We start from the raw sequence: 15,411 nt of genomic DNA, 5'->3' as shown, positions 1-15,411 counted from the left end.
CAGTCCCTCTCCTTTGAAAAGCCTACAGTCCTTATTACATTGGACCATTATTGTCCCATTTGTTTTGTCATGTATATATATATATATATATATATATATATATTTTTTTTTTTTTTTTTTGCGGTACCAGGGCTTGAACTCAGGTCCTACACCTTGAGCCACTCCACCAGCCCCTTTTTTTGTGTGTTGGGTTTTTTTGAGATAGGGTCTTGAGAACTATTTGCCTGGGATGGCTTTGAACCATGATCCTTCTGATCTCTGCCTCCCAAGTAGCTAGGATTACAGGCGTGAGCCACTGGCACCTGGCTTGTCATATTTGTTTGATGCTCCTTGCACAAGACTTAGAGTGAAAGATAAAGAAACAGAAGTGTAGCTTTCCAACTCTGTGGAGGGGTAGGGAAGAAATTTGAAAAAGATAGAGTTAAAGAAGGAAGCTATTTAGATGACAAAAAAATAAGTTAAGGAATAGGCTGTCATGGGGTATGGTCCCAAATTAGACACAACGCATGTGTTTTTCAATAGACGAATGGTTAAACAATATGTAGTACATCCATATCATGTAATCCTACTTAGTAATAAAGGGGAGTAAACTATTAATACACACAAAAACATGGATGGATTCCAAGGGAGTCACGATGAGTGAAGATAGCCAATATCAAAAAGTTACATTTTGGCTGGGTGTGGTGACTTGCAACTGTAGTCCCAGCTACTTGGGAAAGACTGGAATATTCATGATTCAAGATCAGCCCAAGAAAAAGAAAGACCCCCATCTCAACCAGTAAGTCGAGTGTGGTGGAGCACACCTTGTTTCCAGCTACATGGGAGGCATAAGTAAGTGAAGCAAGGTTTGAGGCTGGCACCGGGCTTCCTAATGCTTGGTGGGGTTGGAGGAGGAAGAGTGAGAGGCAGGAAGATGGCCTGAGGGTTCAGGGAGGTACCATGGTTAACTAACAGAGGCAGTTGTTGAAGAGGCATCAAAGATACAGTGTGGGAGAGTGGGGTGGGAAAGGGGGAGAAAGGACCCGAACATTGTATGCACATATAAAAGAAAAAAGAAAAGAAAAGAAGTGGTCTACACAACTTTCCAAGCCAAAAAAAAAAAAGATATAGTGTGAGCCAGGTGCCGGTGGCTCACACCTCTAATCCTAGCTACTCAGGAGGCAGAGACCAGGAGTATCACAGTTGGAAGCCAGCATGGGCAAGTAGTTTGAGAGACCCTATCTCAAAAAAACCCATCACACACAAAAAGGGGGGACTGGTGGAGTGGCTCAAGGTATAGGCCCTGAGTTCAAACCCCAGTACTGCAAAAAAAAAAAAAAAGATATAGTGTGACCCTCAAACTCTGAATCTGCTGATTGGGTCCCATGGGGGAAGCAGGCTTTTAACTCTTGCAAGAGTGGCCTCCTGTGTCTGCATGGTTTGAGGGTCTGGTGTGGGCCACAAGGCTGGGGGTGGAGGGCAGGGCAGGGAAAGGCCTGAGTATCTAAGGCCAGGGTTTGGGGGTCTGATGGGAGGTGGGAAAATGCAAGGCCTGTTTGGGGCTCTAGAGGATCCTTCTACTGGGGGATCTTGGGTGTGTGTGTGGGGAGTGGTTAAAAAGAGGGTTGTCACCCATGTTGTCACTGTGGAGAAAAGGATGATTGGTTAGTTGAGGTTCCAAATGCCAGGCAGAGAAGTTTGGTCTGGATATGTAAGATCTGGGTAGATCCTAAAGATGTGTGGACACAGGTGTGCTTACTTTGGAGCCTCTTTTCTCTTTACCATGATATAGGGAGGATGAAAAACGTGCCCTGGTGTGAGGGTGTCTCTGTTGTGTGCTCCACACTTGTGCAGGGTGTTTGTGTGGCTGTGTGGCTTGGGGCATGTCTCTATTGTGGGAGCGTGTATATGTGTCTGCTTCATGGTGCTGGGTGAATGTGGCTGCGCCAAGCTTCTCTGTTCTGTGTAGGGGTGGGTGGAGAACCTGTTTATGGGGTGTGTGAGTTGTATGTCTGTGTGGGTGTGTATAGGTTGTACATCTGAGTTGCATGTGTCTTTGTCGTGAGGTCTGAGCTGTGTGTTTCTGTCTCATGTCTCACTTGTGAGCAGAAGGCTAGGTAAGGGACAGAGGTGCCCTTGTTGCTGTCTAAGCTGGGGGCCTTAGAGAAAGGCCTAAGCTGTTGCCCCTGACAGAATGACCTCTCACTGAGCAATAATTAATTTGGCCCCTGTGAGAAGGATCCAGATTGTGGTGTCAATGGGGTGATGTGTGGCCAGGGCAGGAGGAGGCCTGCAAGTCCTATAGGCATCTGTGCTGTTATCATCCCCTCCTGCCCACCCTTAAGGTCAGTCACCCTGACTAGGTCAAAATATTTAACAAACAGTGAAGCACAGACATTGACCAATCCAAATAGACCTAAGCCAGGCTCAGAATGGAGTAGTGCTGGAGGCCATGGCTAGGTCTTTCAAGTGGCTAGACAATGGGAGTGTCCAGGGGGAGGGTCCCAGGACAAAGGCATAGCAGAGAGGCAGTGGAAAGGAACTCAGGGGCTTAGGGTGGGTAGCTGTGAACCTTCATGGAGTGGCATGACCATGCCCTGTGGCTAAAGCTTAGCATGCCTCTGCCTCTAGGCAGTTTCCAGGCCAGCCCTGGGTGCCTTGTGTCCTCACGTTGGGAGAGTAATGGTGCACTCTCTTCTGCCAGCTGCAGGAATGGAGGAAGTGAGGAATCCCAAACCTCAGAAATTGCAGTGGCCTTGTTTAATTTAAGACTGGGTGTCTTCCTGATTTGCTGTGACCCCACTTCCTGTGAGGTGAGAGGGAACCTATAGGGAGCAGGAGCCTTAGAGGGGTTAGTGGAGGATTTGGTAGCGAGGAGAGAAAACTCCCCCTTCCTATAATAAAGGCAGGTTGGAGACAGGGTTGTGAAGTGGTACTATCAGCTGGATTCAAACCCAGATGCAGAATAAATCTCATCCCCAGAAATGAAGTCACCATCCCACTCTGAAAAATTAATGCCCCAGCTCCCCAAGGCCTGGGCCTCCCTGTGCCCCATATGGTTCCTTCCCATGGGCTCCCTCTGACAGGAACAGATGGGACCTGGAGGTGAGCTAGTCCCTTCCGTACACACGAACTACAGTGTCAGGTTCCAAGCATGTCACACCTTTTATTACAAAAACCAATAACTTAATTCAGTTCTGTACAAAGTCAATAGGAATTCTGGCCCAGTGAGCAACCTAAACTTCCATCCCTATCCCAGACAGCTGGAGGACTGTGTCCAAATCAAGGAAGTCCAAGTTGGGGTGTGGCTGAGTGAGGGGCTGCTTCTGGAGAGGTAAATGTGGTCAGGCTTCCCCCTCCAGGAGCACTGGGTCTCCCGTCTGCAGGTCACCTCAGCAAAAGCATGTCCTCCAGGAGTCCAGCGATGTCAGTGTCTCCAATGATAGGGCGGAAGAAGAGATCCTCAAGAAGGCTGGGCGGAATGCTTTTAAGGGTGGAGGCCATGAGGAGGGTGCGGGCCAAGCGGTTTTGGCCTGCTGGATACCATGGCTCCAGAACTTCACACAGTGCCCAGTGAGCCTCCTGCTGCAGGTGCCCGATGTGGGAGGAGGCATGGAGGCCTGGCACATCTGCAGCAGAGAGGGCAAAGCGATTGATGAGCACCCACTTCCAGCCACCAAAGGATGAGGCTGGCCCAGAATCTGAGGATGCCAGTGACACCCTCTGCCTCTCTCTTTTTTTGCAGTGGATGTATCTCAGGGTCTCTAGAATGCCAGTCAAGCACTCTAATTCTGAGCTACATCCCCAGCACCCCCTCTGCCACTTTTGCTCCACCTATGAGGCTCCAACTACCACCTCCATTATTTATTATCATATTGTTCATCCACTTATGGATAGGCAGTATATAATAATAGTTAAGGACCAGGGTGGCCGGGTTTAAATCTCAGTGCTGTCAATTATTAGCTGAGTAACTTTCAGCAAATTACTTAACCTCTGTGCCTCAGTTTCCTCATCTGTAAAATGGGGATAGGATGGCATTGTTATGAAGTAGAAATGAGCCAGTATATGTAAAACCCTTAAAATAGGGCCTAACATATGGTAAGTGTAACTCGAGTATTTACTACTGTTATCACAGTTAATCACTGTACTTCACGCTAGCCTTCAGGGCCTTTTGGTGGGGTTCTCATTTCATTCTCTCTAGTTATGAAGAACAAGAACACACTCTCTGTTGCTCTCTAGGGTAGATTTTACAAGGACTCCCTCCCCGTCCTCCACATCTCTTCGTTACACTCCTCTGTGTGGTCTTTCTGAACCCACAGAGGAGTTTAACCTTCAGAGCTTCAAGGGCAAACTGCCCTTGAAGATGTGGCTGAGACACAGTTGTCTGCCTTACCTCCTCCCCGCTCCCACATTGCTTGAGGGTCAGAGCAAAAGTGGCAAAGGTCAGTCTCTGGAGTGAACAGACCTGAGTTTCCATCCCTGCTCTGCCCCTCCCTGTCTGTGTGACCTTCAGTTAGTCACTTAGCCTCTCTGTGCCTGTTCTGTGAGAAAGCTATTTGATAACAATGGGGACCCAATGAGATAATGGATGTCAACCCCGTAGAAAGTCCTGGCCTGGCTGGACCCTATCTCCCTCCCATCTTGGCACTCCATCCAGGAGTACCTGAGAGCTTACCTGGGTTGAACAGGATGGTTCCTTTCATGTAGGCATACTCCTTGGGGCCCAGCTCCAGGCTGCAGAAGGACTCCAGGCAGCATTGAAGCCACTGCACGGCAGCCAGAGAGGGCTGGTGTCTCTCCAGCAGCTGCTCGCTGCCAGCCCTGCTACTGGGCTCTTCCAGCAGGATCTTCTTGAGTATGCTGGGCACTGGGGCTTCTGCCACCTCAAAGGTCACAGTGTCTTGGGCCAGTCCAAGCAGGAAGAGGGGGCCCCAGCAGCTCTGCAGCAAGCGCCGCTGATCCTGGGGGTGCAGCTGGCAGAAGGAAGGCAGGTTCCTGAGGAAGGCCACTGTCTTGGCCAGGACGTCCAAGGCCTCCCGGCAGGTGCGATGGGGAGCACACAGGCGAACAGGTCGGTGCTGCCTGCAGAGGCAGTGGCTGCGGGATGGGGGCACGGAGGGCCTGGGCCTGAGGCTGGGGCTCAGAAGTGCATACAGAATGGTCGGTTGGCCTGCAGTGCCCTGGCATGGGCAGGCCCCTGACTGGCTGGAGCTCATGGTTGGGGACCTGCTCCTACTTCTTCCCAGTGCTCTGGCCCTGGATGCTGCACTGTGTGTGCTATTTATATGCCTAGTGTGCAGGAGGGGGAATGGCCTAACAACCTTGACTCCAGAAGTCATGTTCATTGAAAAAAAACAATGCAGACACATTGACCCTGGCAAGACCGGTGGGGAAGCAGCAGGGGAGGGGACATTAGGAGCTCCACGTGGCGTTGATATGGCTTCAGTCAATGAAGTGGCCGGTGCAGGGTGCAGGGCACAGGGCCACCTGCCTGCTGCCTGGCTATCCCTTATCAGATGACTCAAGTGGATAAACAGGGTCATTAACCCAGGCTGTACCAGGACACCAAGGCCTCAGGTGCCCAATCAGCAGGCGACTGTGACTGCCATTTCCATTGGTGCCAGCTCTTGTGTATGCACAAGACCATATTTCTCACTGAGCCAGGAAGCTGGCCGCAGACTGGACAAGCCTTGAATACAAGGCCCAGCATGGAAGTGCCTTATCGCTGGCTTGTTTGCCTAACCTTGGAGCCCTGTTCCTTCTGTCGGTAAGGAACAGGCGGCAGGGAAGGGAGCCAGAACCCTGGGGGCTGGGAGGACTTTGTCCACTGTGCAGTCCAGGAGGTCCCTTTCCTCTGACTCCAGTGCTGGGAACCCTGCAGGAACAAGGTCCTGCAGAACCCCCTTTTCCAATCCTGGATTCCTACAGCTGGTATGTTAATCACTTCCCAGTCTAACATTGAGAGCTTTTACATGAGACTAGATTCTTACTCTGTGAGACTCAAGCAGATGAAACGACTCTCCCAGTGTCTCCCCAGCAGGAAGGGAGAGGGCCCAGATCTGCCCAAAGTCCTTGTTTTTCCCCAGGATCTCCTGACCCAATTATGCAGTCAGAGTCTGAGTTTCCTGAAGCTGGTGGCCAGCTGCTTGCCCCCTGCTGCTGCCTGGTCTGCAGATGATAACTGCTTGTGATCTGAGCCAAAATGTTGTCCTGCTGCCACACTGCTACTGTGTCCTGGACATCTGTCTTAGGCTATGAGGTGGAGGGGAGTGGTTGTGTCATACCCCTGAATCCTGGTTAGCCTAGCCTGCAGGCCCTCTGCCACCACACACTCTGGCAGCTTGGTGCTCTGAATGGGAGAGAGTGGCTGTGGCATTGCCAGCCCCAGCACCTGCTCCTGGCTCCATCGCTTCCCAGCTGTGTGACTTTGGGCTGATTGTCACTCATCTGTGAGCCTTACCTGGGCAACAAGGCCTGCCTGTGGGGCTATGAGGACAGAACGAGAGACTGGCTGTCAAAACCCAAGCAGTTTCTGACATAGGGTAGGGGGACTTAGCGCTCCACTCTCTAACTAAAGAACTAAGCACCAGTGGGCAAGCACAAGCAAGTGCACATCTTGCACCTGATTGATTGTGGATAATCTGTTTTTTTTTATACTCAGGCTCACTGTGTAGCTCAGACTGGCCCAGAACTCTCAATCCTCCTGCCTCACTCAGCCTCTGGAGTGCTGGGATTATAGGCATGAACAACACACCTAGTTTTTATTTATAAAGATCCTGTCACATCATTTTTTCCCCATAGTACCAGGGATTGAATTTTGGTACTTGTACTTGCTAGGCAGATGTTCTAATGTCATGACCTTTTATCTCATTGAAGCCTCACAGTGTTTCCTCAAAGAAGACTGTGGGGTCAGATTGACTGGATCCAAATTCTTCTTCACTTAGCTGACTGACTTTGGCAAGACACTTTCTCTTCCTTTCTTTTTTTTTTCAGCACTGGGCCTACATCTTGTGCCACTCCACCAGCCCTTTTTTTTTCCAGAGTGTTAAAGTTTTTTTTAATTGATTTTTATTTTTATTTTCATTTATCCACATCAGCCCTTTTTTTGTAATGGGCTTTTTTTTTTTTTTCTTGAGATAGCGGACTATTTGCCCATGCTGGCTTCAAACCATGGTCCTCCTGATAGCTGCCTCCTGATTAGCTAGGATTACAGGTGTGAGCCACTGGCAGCCAGCTGACACTTTCTGTGCCTTGGTTTCCTCATCTTTAGAATGGTAGCAAAAATGTTGAGAAATAGATATTGGCTTTGGGGCTAGAAGGTTAGACCACTTAGAGGATCTGTGTTAGGAAAAGAAGGAAAAGTCAACTATGAAACTGAATGCTCAAAACAAATCACTACAAAATACAAATTAAAATAAGCTGACAGCTGGGCGCTGGTGGCTCACACCTCTAATCCTAACTACTCAGGAGGATCAAGGTTTGTAACCAGTCCCAGGCAAATAGTTCAAGAGACCCTATCTCAAAAATACCCAACACTAAAAAGGGCTGGTGGTGTGGCTCAAGTAGCAGAGCACCTGCTTAACAGCATGAGGCCCTGAGTTCAAACCCCAGTACCATCACCACCACCAAACCAAAACAAAACAAAACTGAAAAAAAAACAACTGACAGAGCCAGGTGTGGTAGATCACACCTGTAATCCCAGCACTCAGGAGTCAGAGGCAGGCCAGCCTGGGTTACATAATGAGACCCTATCTCAAAATAAATAAACAAACAAAGCTAAAAAGCTGACAGAAAATACAAACATCACAAACCCAGCAGAATAACAAAATATTTTTACTGATCAATTGCTTGTCAAAATTCACTCATATGGTTCAACAGCCATTCTTTCTTGCCCCTTTATGGAGCAATGATTTATTTTTATTTTGAAACAATCACATACACAAAAAAGTTGCAAGTACAGTTAGAGCACTTTTTTGGGAGGGAGGGGCAGTACTGAGGTTTGAACTCAAGCCCTCATACAGATAAGGTGCTATATATGTAAGTCACGAATCCAGCCCTAAAAGCACTTTTTTAAAACTTTGAACCATTTGAGAATAAGTTTCCTGGCTGGGGATGTGGCTTAGTTGTAGAGTGCTTGCCTAGCATTCTCTTTGTTGGGGTTTGAACCCCAGTGCTCTACCACTTGAGCCATACCTCCAGCCCCCTTGTCTAGCATTCTTGAGGACCTTGGTTTGATCCCTAGCACCAAAAAAGAGAGTAAGATGTCAACTTAATGCCCCATAATCCTGGAACACTTCTTTAGTGTGTAATTTCTACAAAGATATTCTCCTACATAATCCCAAAGTAACCATTAAAATCAGGGAGGAATCTTTGCTCCCATTTCCTGCATGGGGGACAGGAAATGAGTCTCCCCCTCCCCTGCCTCTGTCTATACTTTGTCCTGTTATACTAAAATAAATTCTTGCTAAAAGTTACAAAAAAAATTCAGGAAATTAACATTCAAAATTTTATCATCTAACCTCAGATCCTATCTAAATTTTACCAAACAATCCAGTGAAATCCCTTACAATGAAAGGCCCAACATCTCAAATGGCATTTATTTGCCATGTTCCTTTCATCTGGAAAGGCGCCTGTGTTTTCTCTTGCCTTTAATGGCCTTGACACTTTGGAAGGCTAGTAGTCATTCTGTTACATGGCTCTCTGTTTGGGTTTGTGCAAGCTTCCTTGTGATTCTGTTCAGGTTGCACTGTAGCAGGAGTATGGCAGAAGCAATGCTTTGTTGTCAGCAGCAGCAGTTACTGTGTGTGTGTGTGTGTGTGTGTGTGTGTGTGTGTGTGTGTGTGTTAGGAGAGTTTATTAAGATAGAAAAGTAGCGAATGGCAGAGCTCCCAGAGCAGAGAGGGGTCCCAAGAGAAGGTGTCAAGCAGTTATTCTTTCCCTTTGTAATGTATCAGGATTTTGTGAGGAAGTATTTTGAAACTATGTAGATATTTCTCTTCATACTGTGTGTTTTGTTTACTTCTGTTGCTATCATTGTTTACCATGATGCTTACATTGTCACTAATTTGAGACAGCTGGGACACTAGGGCATCTTGGGCTGCAGAGGGTGTGGGTTAAGAATTGGAATTGATGCTGGGCGCTGGTGGCTTACACCTATAATCCTAGCTACTCAGGAGCCAGAGATCAGGAGGATTGAGGTTCAAATCCAGCCCCGAGCAAATAGCTCTAGAGACCCTGTCTTTAAAAAACCCATCACCAAAAAGGGCTGTTGGAGTGGTTCAAAAGGTAAGAGCACCAGCCTAGCAAGCGTGAAGCCCTGAGTTCAAACCCTAGTGCTGTCAAAAACAAAACAAAAAAAGAATTGGAATTGAGGATAAGGAGAACCAACTGACTCATGGGTGGTGGTGGGGGGAAACAACTGGAATTGAGAATTGGTAAGCCAGTACTTAGGTGTCTTTTTCATCCTCAACAGGTTAAACACCTTGATTTCACCTCCAACCTTTTGCCCATGCTGTTCCCTCTGCCAGGAATGCCTTTCCCTTACCCTGTGTGCTTGCCACACTCCTGGGCACTGCTCATGGTCTAGCGGAAATGTTATGGTTCTAGTACAGGCTTCATACCTCTCCTTTTCATGTCTCGGGAAGAAGAAAGTGCTCCTTTCCCAAGTTCCAGGTCACCTGGTCCACACCCCTGATAGCACACTCAGCACGTGGTGTTCAGATCACTTAGTTACCTGCTGTGGTAGTGTTCAAATGCCAATGGAGTCAGAGGTCACTAGGGGAGGCTGGTTTCCCCAAGAACACTTCTTGGGCGACATTAGTTATCTTGATGAATTCATCAGGGGCCAGTGTCAGGCCTTTGTCTCTCAGGGAGGAGTCACAGCATATGACTGCCTGAGACTGACTTATAAAATCAGAATGCTGGTTCAGGGCTGAGTCCTGAGAAGTGGACAAGCTGTGGATTCTGGAGTCAGGCTGCTTGCCAGGGGTTAGTCAGCTTTCCATTGCTGTGACAAAGTACTTGAGACAATCAGCTAGGCATGGTGAGTACTCAGGAGGCTGAAGCAGGAGTATCATGAGTTTGAAGCTAGACTGGGCAATATAGGAGACCCTGTCTCAAAAAAAAAAAAAAAGGCTGGAGGCGTGGCTCAAGTAGGGTGGCTGTCTCACAAGTGCAAGTTCCTGAGTTCAAAACTATACTACTGGCTCAAGTGGTAAAAATGCTTACCTAGCAATTATGAGGCCCTGAGTTCAAACCCCAGTGACACAAAACAAACAGATGAACAACCAAAACAAACCCAAAATCAAAACTATACTACCAGTCGGGCCCCAGTAGCTCACGCCTGTAATCCTAGCTACTTGGGAGGCTGAGATCAGGAGGATCATGGTTTGTGGCCAGCCTAGGCAAATACTTTGCAAGACCCCTCTCTTCAAAATAATGATAGCAAAATAGACTTGAGGTGTAGCTCAAGTGGTAGAGTGCCTACTTTGTAAGTGGGAAGTCCTGAGTTCAAGCTCCAATACCACAAAAAAAAAAAAAGAAAAAAAACTACAAAAAAAAATCAACCTCTTTTGGTTTGGAGGCGTGGCTCAAATGGTAGTGTGCTTGCCTAGAAAGCATGGAGCTCTGAGTTCAAACCCTAGTCCTCAAAAAAAATCAACATAAAAGAAGAAAGATTGTAGATTTATTTGGGCTCCTGGTTTCAGAGGTTTCAGTCCATGGTCAATGATCCCTTTGCTTTTGGTCTGACAGGAGGCTGAATATCATCCTGCTCTCTGCATCCTGAGTAGCTAGGATTACAGGCATGAGCCACTGGCACCAGGCTTGGGGACTATATCTTACCCTTAGCCCCTTCCCCCCCGCCCCAGCAAGCGTGAGACCCTGAGCTCAAACCCCAGTAACACCAAAAAAAAAAAAAAAGAGAGAGAAAAAAGAGAAAGATATCGTCCCCAAGGGCACACCCCCAAGGATCTGCTTCCTTCTAATAGATACCACTTCTTAACTTTCTATCACCTCCCAGTCACCCATCAAACTATGAATTCATCAATGGATTAATCCAGTGATAAGGTCAGTGTCCTTATGATCCAGTCACTTCCCAAAAGCCCCACCTCTGAACATTGCTACCTTGGAGACCAAGCCTTCAACACATGAGCCTTTGTGGAACATTTCAGATCCAACCCATCATACTGGGTTTGAATCCCAAGTCAGCCCTTTCAGCTATTGTGACCTTTGGGCACATAATGTCATTTCTATCTTTTATTTATTTATTTATTTATTTATGTATTGTTTTGTTCATGTATTCACATGTGCATACATCATTTGGGTCATTTCTCCACCCTGCCCCCCTCCCCCACCTTGTCTCCCTCCCCCCCTCAGTTCCAGGCAGGTCTCGTTCTGCCCTTATCACTGATTTTGTTGAAGAAAAGACATAAGCATAATAAGGAAGACAAAGTGTTTTTGCTAGTTAAGTTAAGAATAGCTATACAGAAAGATTCCTACTATTGCTTTCGTGTACCCATGTGTTACAACCCATGTTGATTCAATTCTAACTGATCTTTACATTGTTTCTTGATCCCCTGCTCCCCTGTCATTTTAAGGTTTCTGTATTAGTTCCTCTGGAGTGGGGACATCAAATGCTTTCATGTTTTGGGTTTTCTACCTATTCCTATATCTCCTGTATGTGCTCTCCCCTTGTCTTGTGATCTAAGTTCAACCACATTGCTGCATTTGCCCTAGATCTAAAGTCCACAATGAGGGAGAACATACGATTTTTGGTTTTCTGAGCCTGGCTGACCTCGCTCAGAATGATGTTCTTTAGTTCCATCCATTTACCTGCAAATGATAAGATTTCATTTTTCTTCATGGCTGAGTAAAATTCCATTGTGTACAAGTACCACATTTTCTTAATCCATTCATCAGTAGTGGGGCATCTTGGCTGTTTCCATAACTTGGCTATTGGTGCCACCAATAAACATGGGTGTGCAGGTGCCTCTGGAGTAACCTGTGTTGCATTCATTTGGGTATATCCCCAGGAGTGGGATTGTTGGATCATATGGCAGGTCTATGTTTAGATTTTTAAGAAGTCTCCAAATTTTTTTCCAGAGTGGTTGCACCAGCTTGCATTCCCACCAGCAGTGGATTAGGATTCCTTTTTCCCCACATCCTTAGTGTGGTTTTGATTTGCATTTCTTTTATGGCCAGAGATGGTGAGCATCTTTTCATGTGTTTTTGGCCATTTGAATTTCTTCTTTTGAAAAAGTTCTGTTTGGTTCAGTTGCCCATTTCTTAATTCGTTCATTGATTTTAGGAGAGTTTAGTTTCTTAAGTTCCCTGTATATTCTGGTTATCAGTCCCTTGTCTGATGTATAACTGGCAAATATTTTTTCCCACTCTGTGGGTGGTCTTTTCAGTTTAGAGACCATTTATTTTGTTGGGCAGAAGCCTTTTAATTTTATGAAGTCCCATTTATTTATCCTTTCTCTTAGTTGGTGGGCTGCTGGGGTAATATTGAGGAAGTCTTTGCCTATACCTGTTTGTTCCAGAGTGTTTCCTGCTCCTTCCTGTACTAACTTCAGAGTTTCAGGTCTGATATTTAGGTCCTTGATCCATTTTGAGTTGATACTAGTATAGGGTGATAGACATGAATCTAGTTTCAGTTTCTTGCAGACGGGTAGCCACTTTTCCCAGCAACATTTGTTGCAGAGGCTTTCTTTTCTCCATTGTATATTTTTGGCACCTTTGTCAAAAATGAGGTGGGTATAGTTGTGTGGACTCGGATATGTCCGGGTCCTCTGTTCCGTTCCACTGGTCTTCATGTCTGTTTTTGTGCCAGTACCATGCTGTTTTTATTGCTATTGCTTTGTGATATAGTTTGAAGTCAGGTATTGTGATACCTCCAGCATTGCTCTTTTTGCTGAGTATTACCTTGGCTATTCACGGTCTCTTGTGTTTCCAAATGAACTTAGGGTAGATTTTTCAATCTTTGTGATGAAAGTCATTGGGATTTTGATTGGAATTGCATTAAACATGTAGATTGCTTTCGGTAGTATAGCTATTTTTACAATGTTGATTCTTCCGATCCATGAGCATGGGAGAATGACGTCATTTCTAAATGAGGATAAAAACAGTATTTATATTATAAGAGCCTTGTAAGGGCGAAGTCAAATAACATTTATAAAGTGTTCTGTGAAGTACTACACATTTATTAAGAAGTCAATACATTTTCTGATAGCCTATAAAATGAGAGTCAATGGTAACAGGCTAAGTCCATTTATTCATTCCCTAAATGTTTACTGAGGTTCTTCGGTGTTTGAGGTGCTGAGCTGAAAGCTTAGATGAACCAGACAGGTGCGAGCTTCTATTAAGTTTCTGTTCCAGCAAGAGGAGATAGATGTGGAATCTTAATTGTAGATTGCAGTTGTTGGAAGAAATTACAAAGAAAAAGCAGAGGGCACTTAAAAAACAAAACTCACAGATGTGGAGACTTGACTGTGTGCCAGGATTGGTAAGGGCTAACAGAGGAAGTGGCATGTGAGTTGAGACCTGATGGATGAGGAAGAATTGCCTGGTAAAGACCTAGGACTTAGGACAGGGCATTTACGTATCTGAACGAAGCCTTCAAGGAGGGACCTGTTAAGTAAAGGGAGAAAGGGACAAAACGAGGCTGGAGAGGTGGCAGGGCCCTGATGGTGTTGCTCCTTGGGAGCTGTGGTTGGAAGTTTGGAATTTATTCTGGATGCAATGGCAATCCACTGAAGGTTTTTTTTTTTTTTTCAGTACTGGGGTTTGAACTCAGGGCCTACACCTTGAGTCACTCCACCAGACCTTTTTTTGTGATGGGTTTTTTTGAGATAGGGTCTAGTGAACTTTTGCCTGGGCTGGCTTTGAACTGTGATCCTCCTGATCTCTGCCTCCTGAGTAGCTAGGATTACAAGAATGAGCCACCAGTGCCCTGCTAGTTTTAAGCATGGAAGTAACAAGATCTGACTTATGCTTTAGAAGGATTGACCTGGTTGCTGGATGGAGGATGGAACTATAAAGGGATAAGAAAGGGGGCGAGGAGACCAATCAGGAAACAGTAGGATTAGCTGTCCAAGCTGGATGATGCTGGCTTAGACTGGAGTAGTAAGGGACATTTGTGCATAGTAAGGTGAGAAGGGGACAGGATCCAGGTATATTCTAGAGGGAGAGCTGATGGAAGGTACTTATGGATTAGATAAGACTAGATTTGGGTGTGTGTAAATGAGTGGATGGGTAGAAGTTTTGGCCAAAGGTGGACTGAAGAGTAACTCAATGAGGAAGAATTTGGGAGGGATCCATTTGCTGGGTGGGGGTTATCACTGGTGGTCAAGTTCTTTTTTTGTGGTGCTGGGTTTTGAACTCATGGCCTATACCTTGAGTCCTTCCACCAGCCCTTTTTTGTGAAGGGTTTTTTCAAGATAGGGTCTTGTGCTGGCTTTGAACTGTGATTCTCGTGATTGCTTGTCTTCTGAGTAGCTAGGATTACAGGTGTGAAGCCACTGTTGCCAGGCGGTTAAGTTCTTTTTAACATTAATTCTTTAATGTAATCAAATATATCTAGTCAGAGTTCAGAGTCAAGTTGTTTCAGAGATAACTTTTTATCGTGGTAAAATATACACAGCATAAAATTTACCATCTTAACCATTTCTAAGTGTACACTTCAGTTGCAGTAAGTGTACATTAACGTGTTATGCAATAACTGTCACCACTGGGCATCTCTAGCACGTGAGTTTCAAGAAATGTCAGACATCCAAGTCGAGTTGTCTAGGGGGTAATGAGATAGATGATTGGAGCTCAGGGGAGTCCTGGCCAGAGATACGATGACATCGCTTAAGGGGAGAATGTAGGTAGAGAAGAGAGAGCAGAGGGTAGGCCTCCAAAATTTACAAGTCTGGGCAGCATAGGATTCTGAGAAAGTGTTAGTAAGGTGAGAAGAAAACTAGGTAAGTGTGGGACATAGAAGCTCAGGGTGCCATAACAAAATGCCATAGACAGGGTGACTTCAACACCAGAATTTTATTTTCCCATGTTTTTGGAAGCTAGAAGTCCATGTCACAGTGTTAACAGGTTTGGTTTCTACTCGTGCCTCTCTTCTTTGCAGGTGGCTAAGAATGTCCCATATGTCCGTACATGGCCTTTTGTCTGTGCAAATCCCTAGTGTCTCTTCCTTTTCTTATAAGAACACCAGTACTATTGAATTAGGGCCCCACCCATAGAAAATCATTTCATCTTTCTTGTTTGTTTTGAGGCAGGATTTTGCTATGCAGCACAGGATGGCCTCATTTTTCCATCTGCCTGCCCCTCACCCTCCCCATTGCTGGGATACTGGCATGCAGCACCATGCCCAACTGACTTTTTTTTTTTTCCAGCAGTACTGGGGTTTGAACTCAGGGCCTCATGCTTACTAGATGG

General features: G+C 46.1%; 1 protein-coding gene across 1 annotated transcript; it reads right to left on the bottom strand.

Annotated features, from left to right (window-relative positions):
- Positions 1-3,120: 3,120 nt before the first annotated feature.
- On the bottom strand, positions 3,121-5,248 carry Nr0b2 (nuclear receptor subfamily 0 group B member 2). The gene is made up of 2 exons (XM_020183103.2): positions 4,655-5,248; positions 3,121-3,608 (listed from the first exon to the last, which is right to left on the bottom strand). The coding sequence occupies exons 1-2, from the start codon at positions 5,193-5,195 to the stop codon at positions 3,367-3,369; spliced, it is 783 nt and encodes a 260-aa protein (XP_020038692.1). The 5' UTR covers positions 5,196-5,248; the 3' UTR covers positions 3,121-3,366.
- Positions 5,249-15,411: the final 10,163 nt, after the last annotated feature.

The sequence above is a fragment of the Castor canadensis genome, chromosome 7 (genome assembly GCF_047511655.1).
Source record: "Castor canadensis chromosome 7, mCasCan1.hap1v2, whole genome shotgun sequence".
Classification (NCBI taxonomy): domain Eukaryota; kingdom Metazoa; phylum Chordata; class Mammalia; order Rodentia; family Castoridae; genus Castor; species Castor canadensis.
This window is presented reverse-complemented; position numbering and strand designations above follow the sequence as displayed.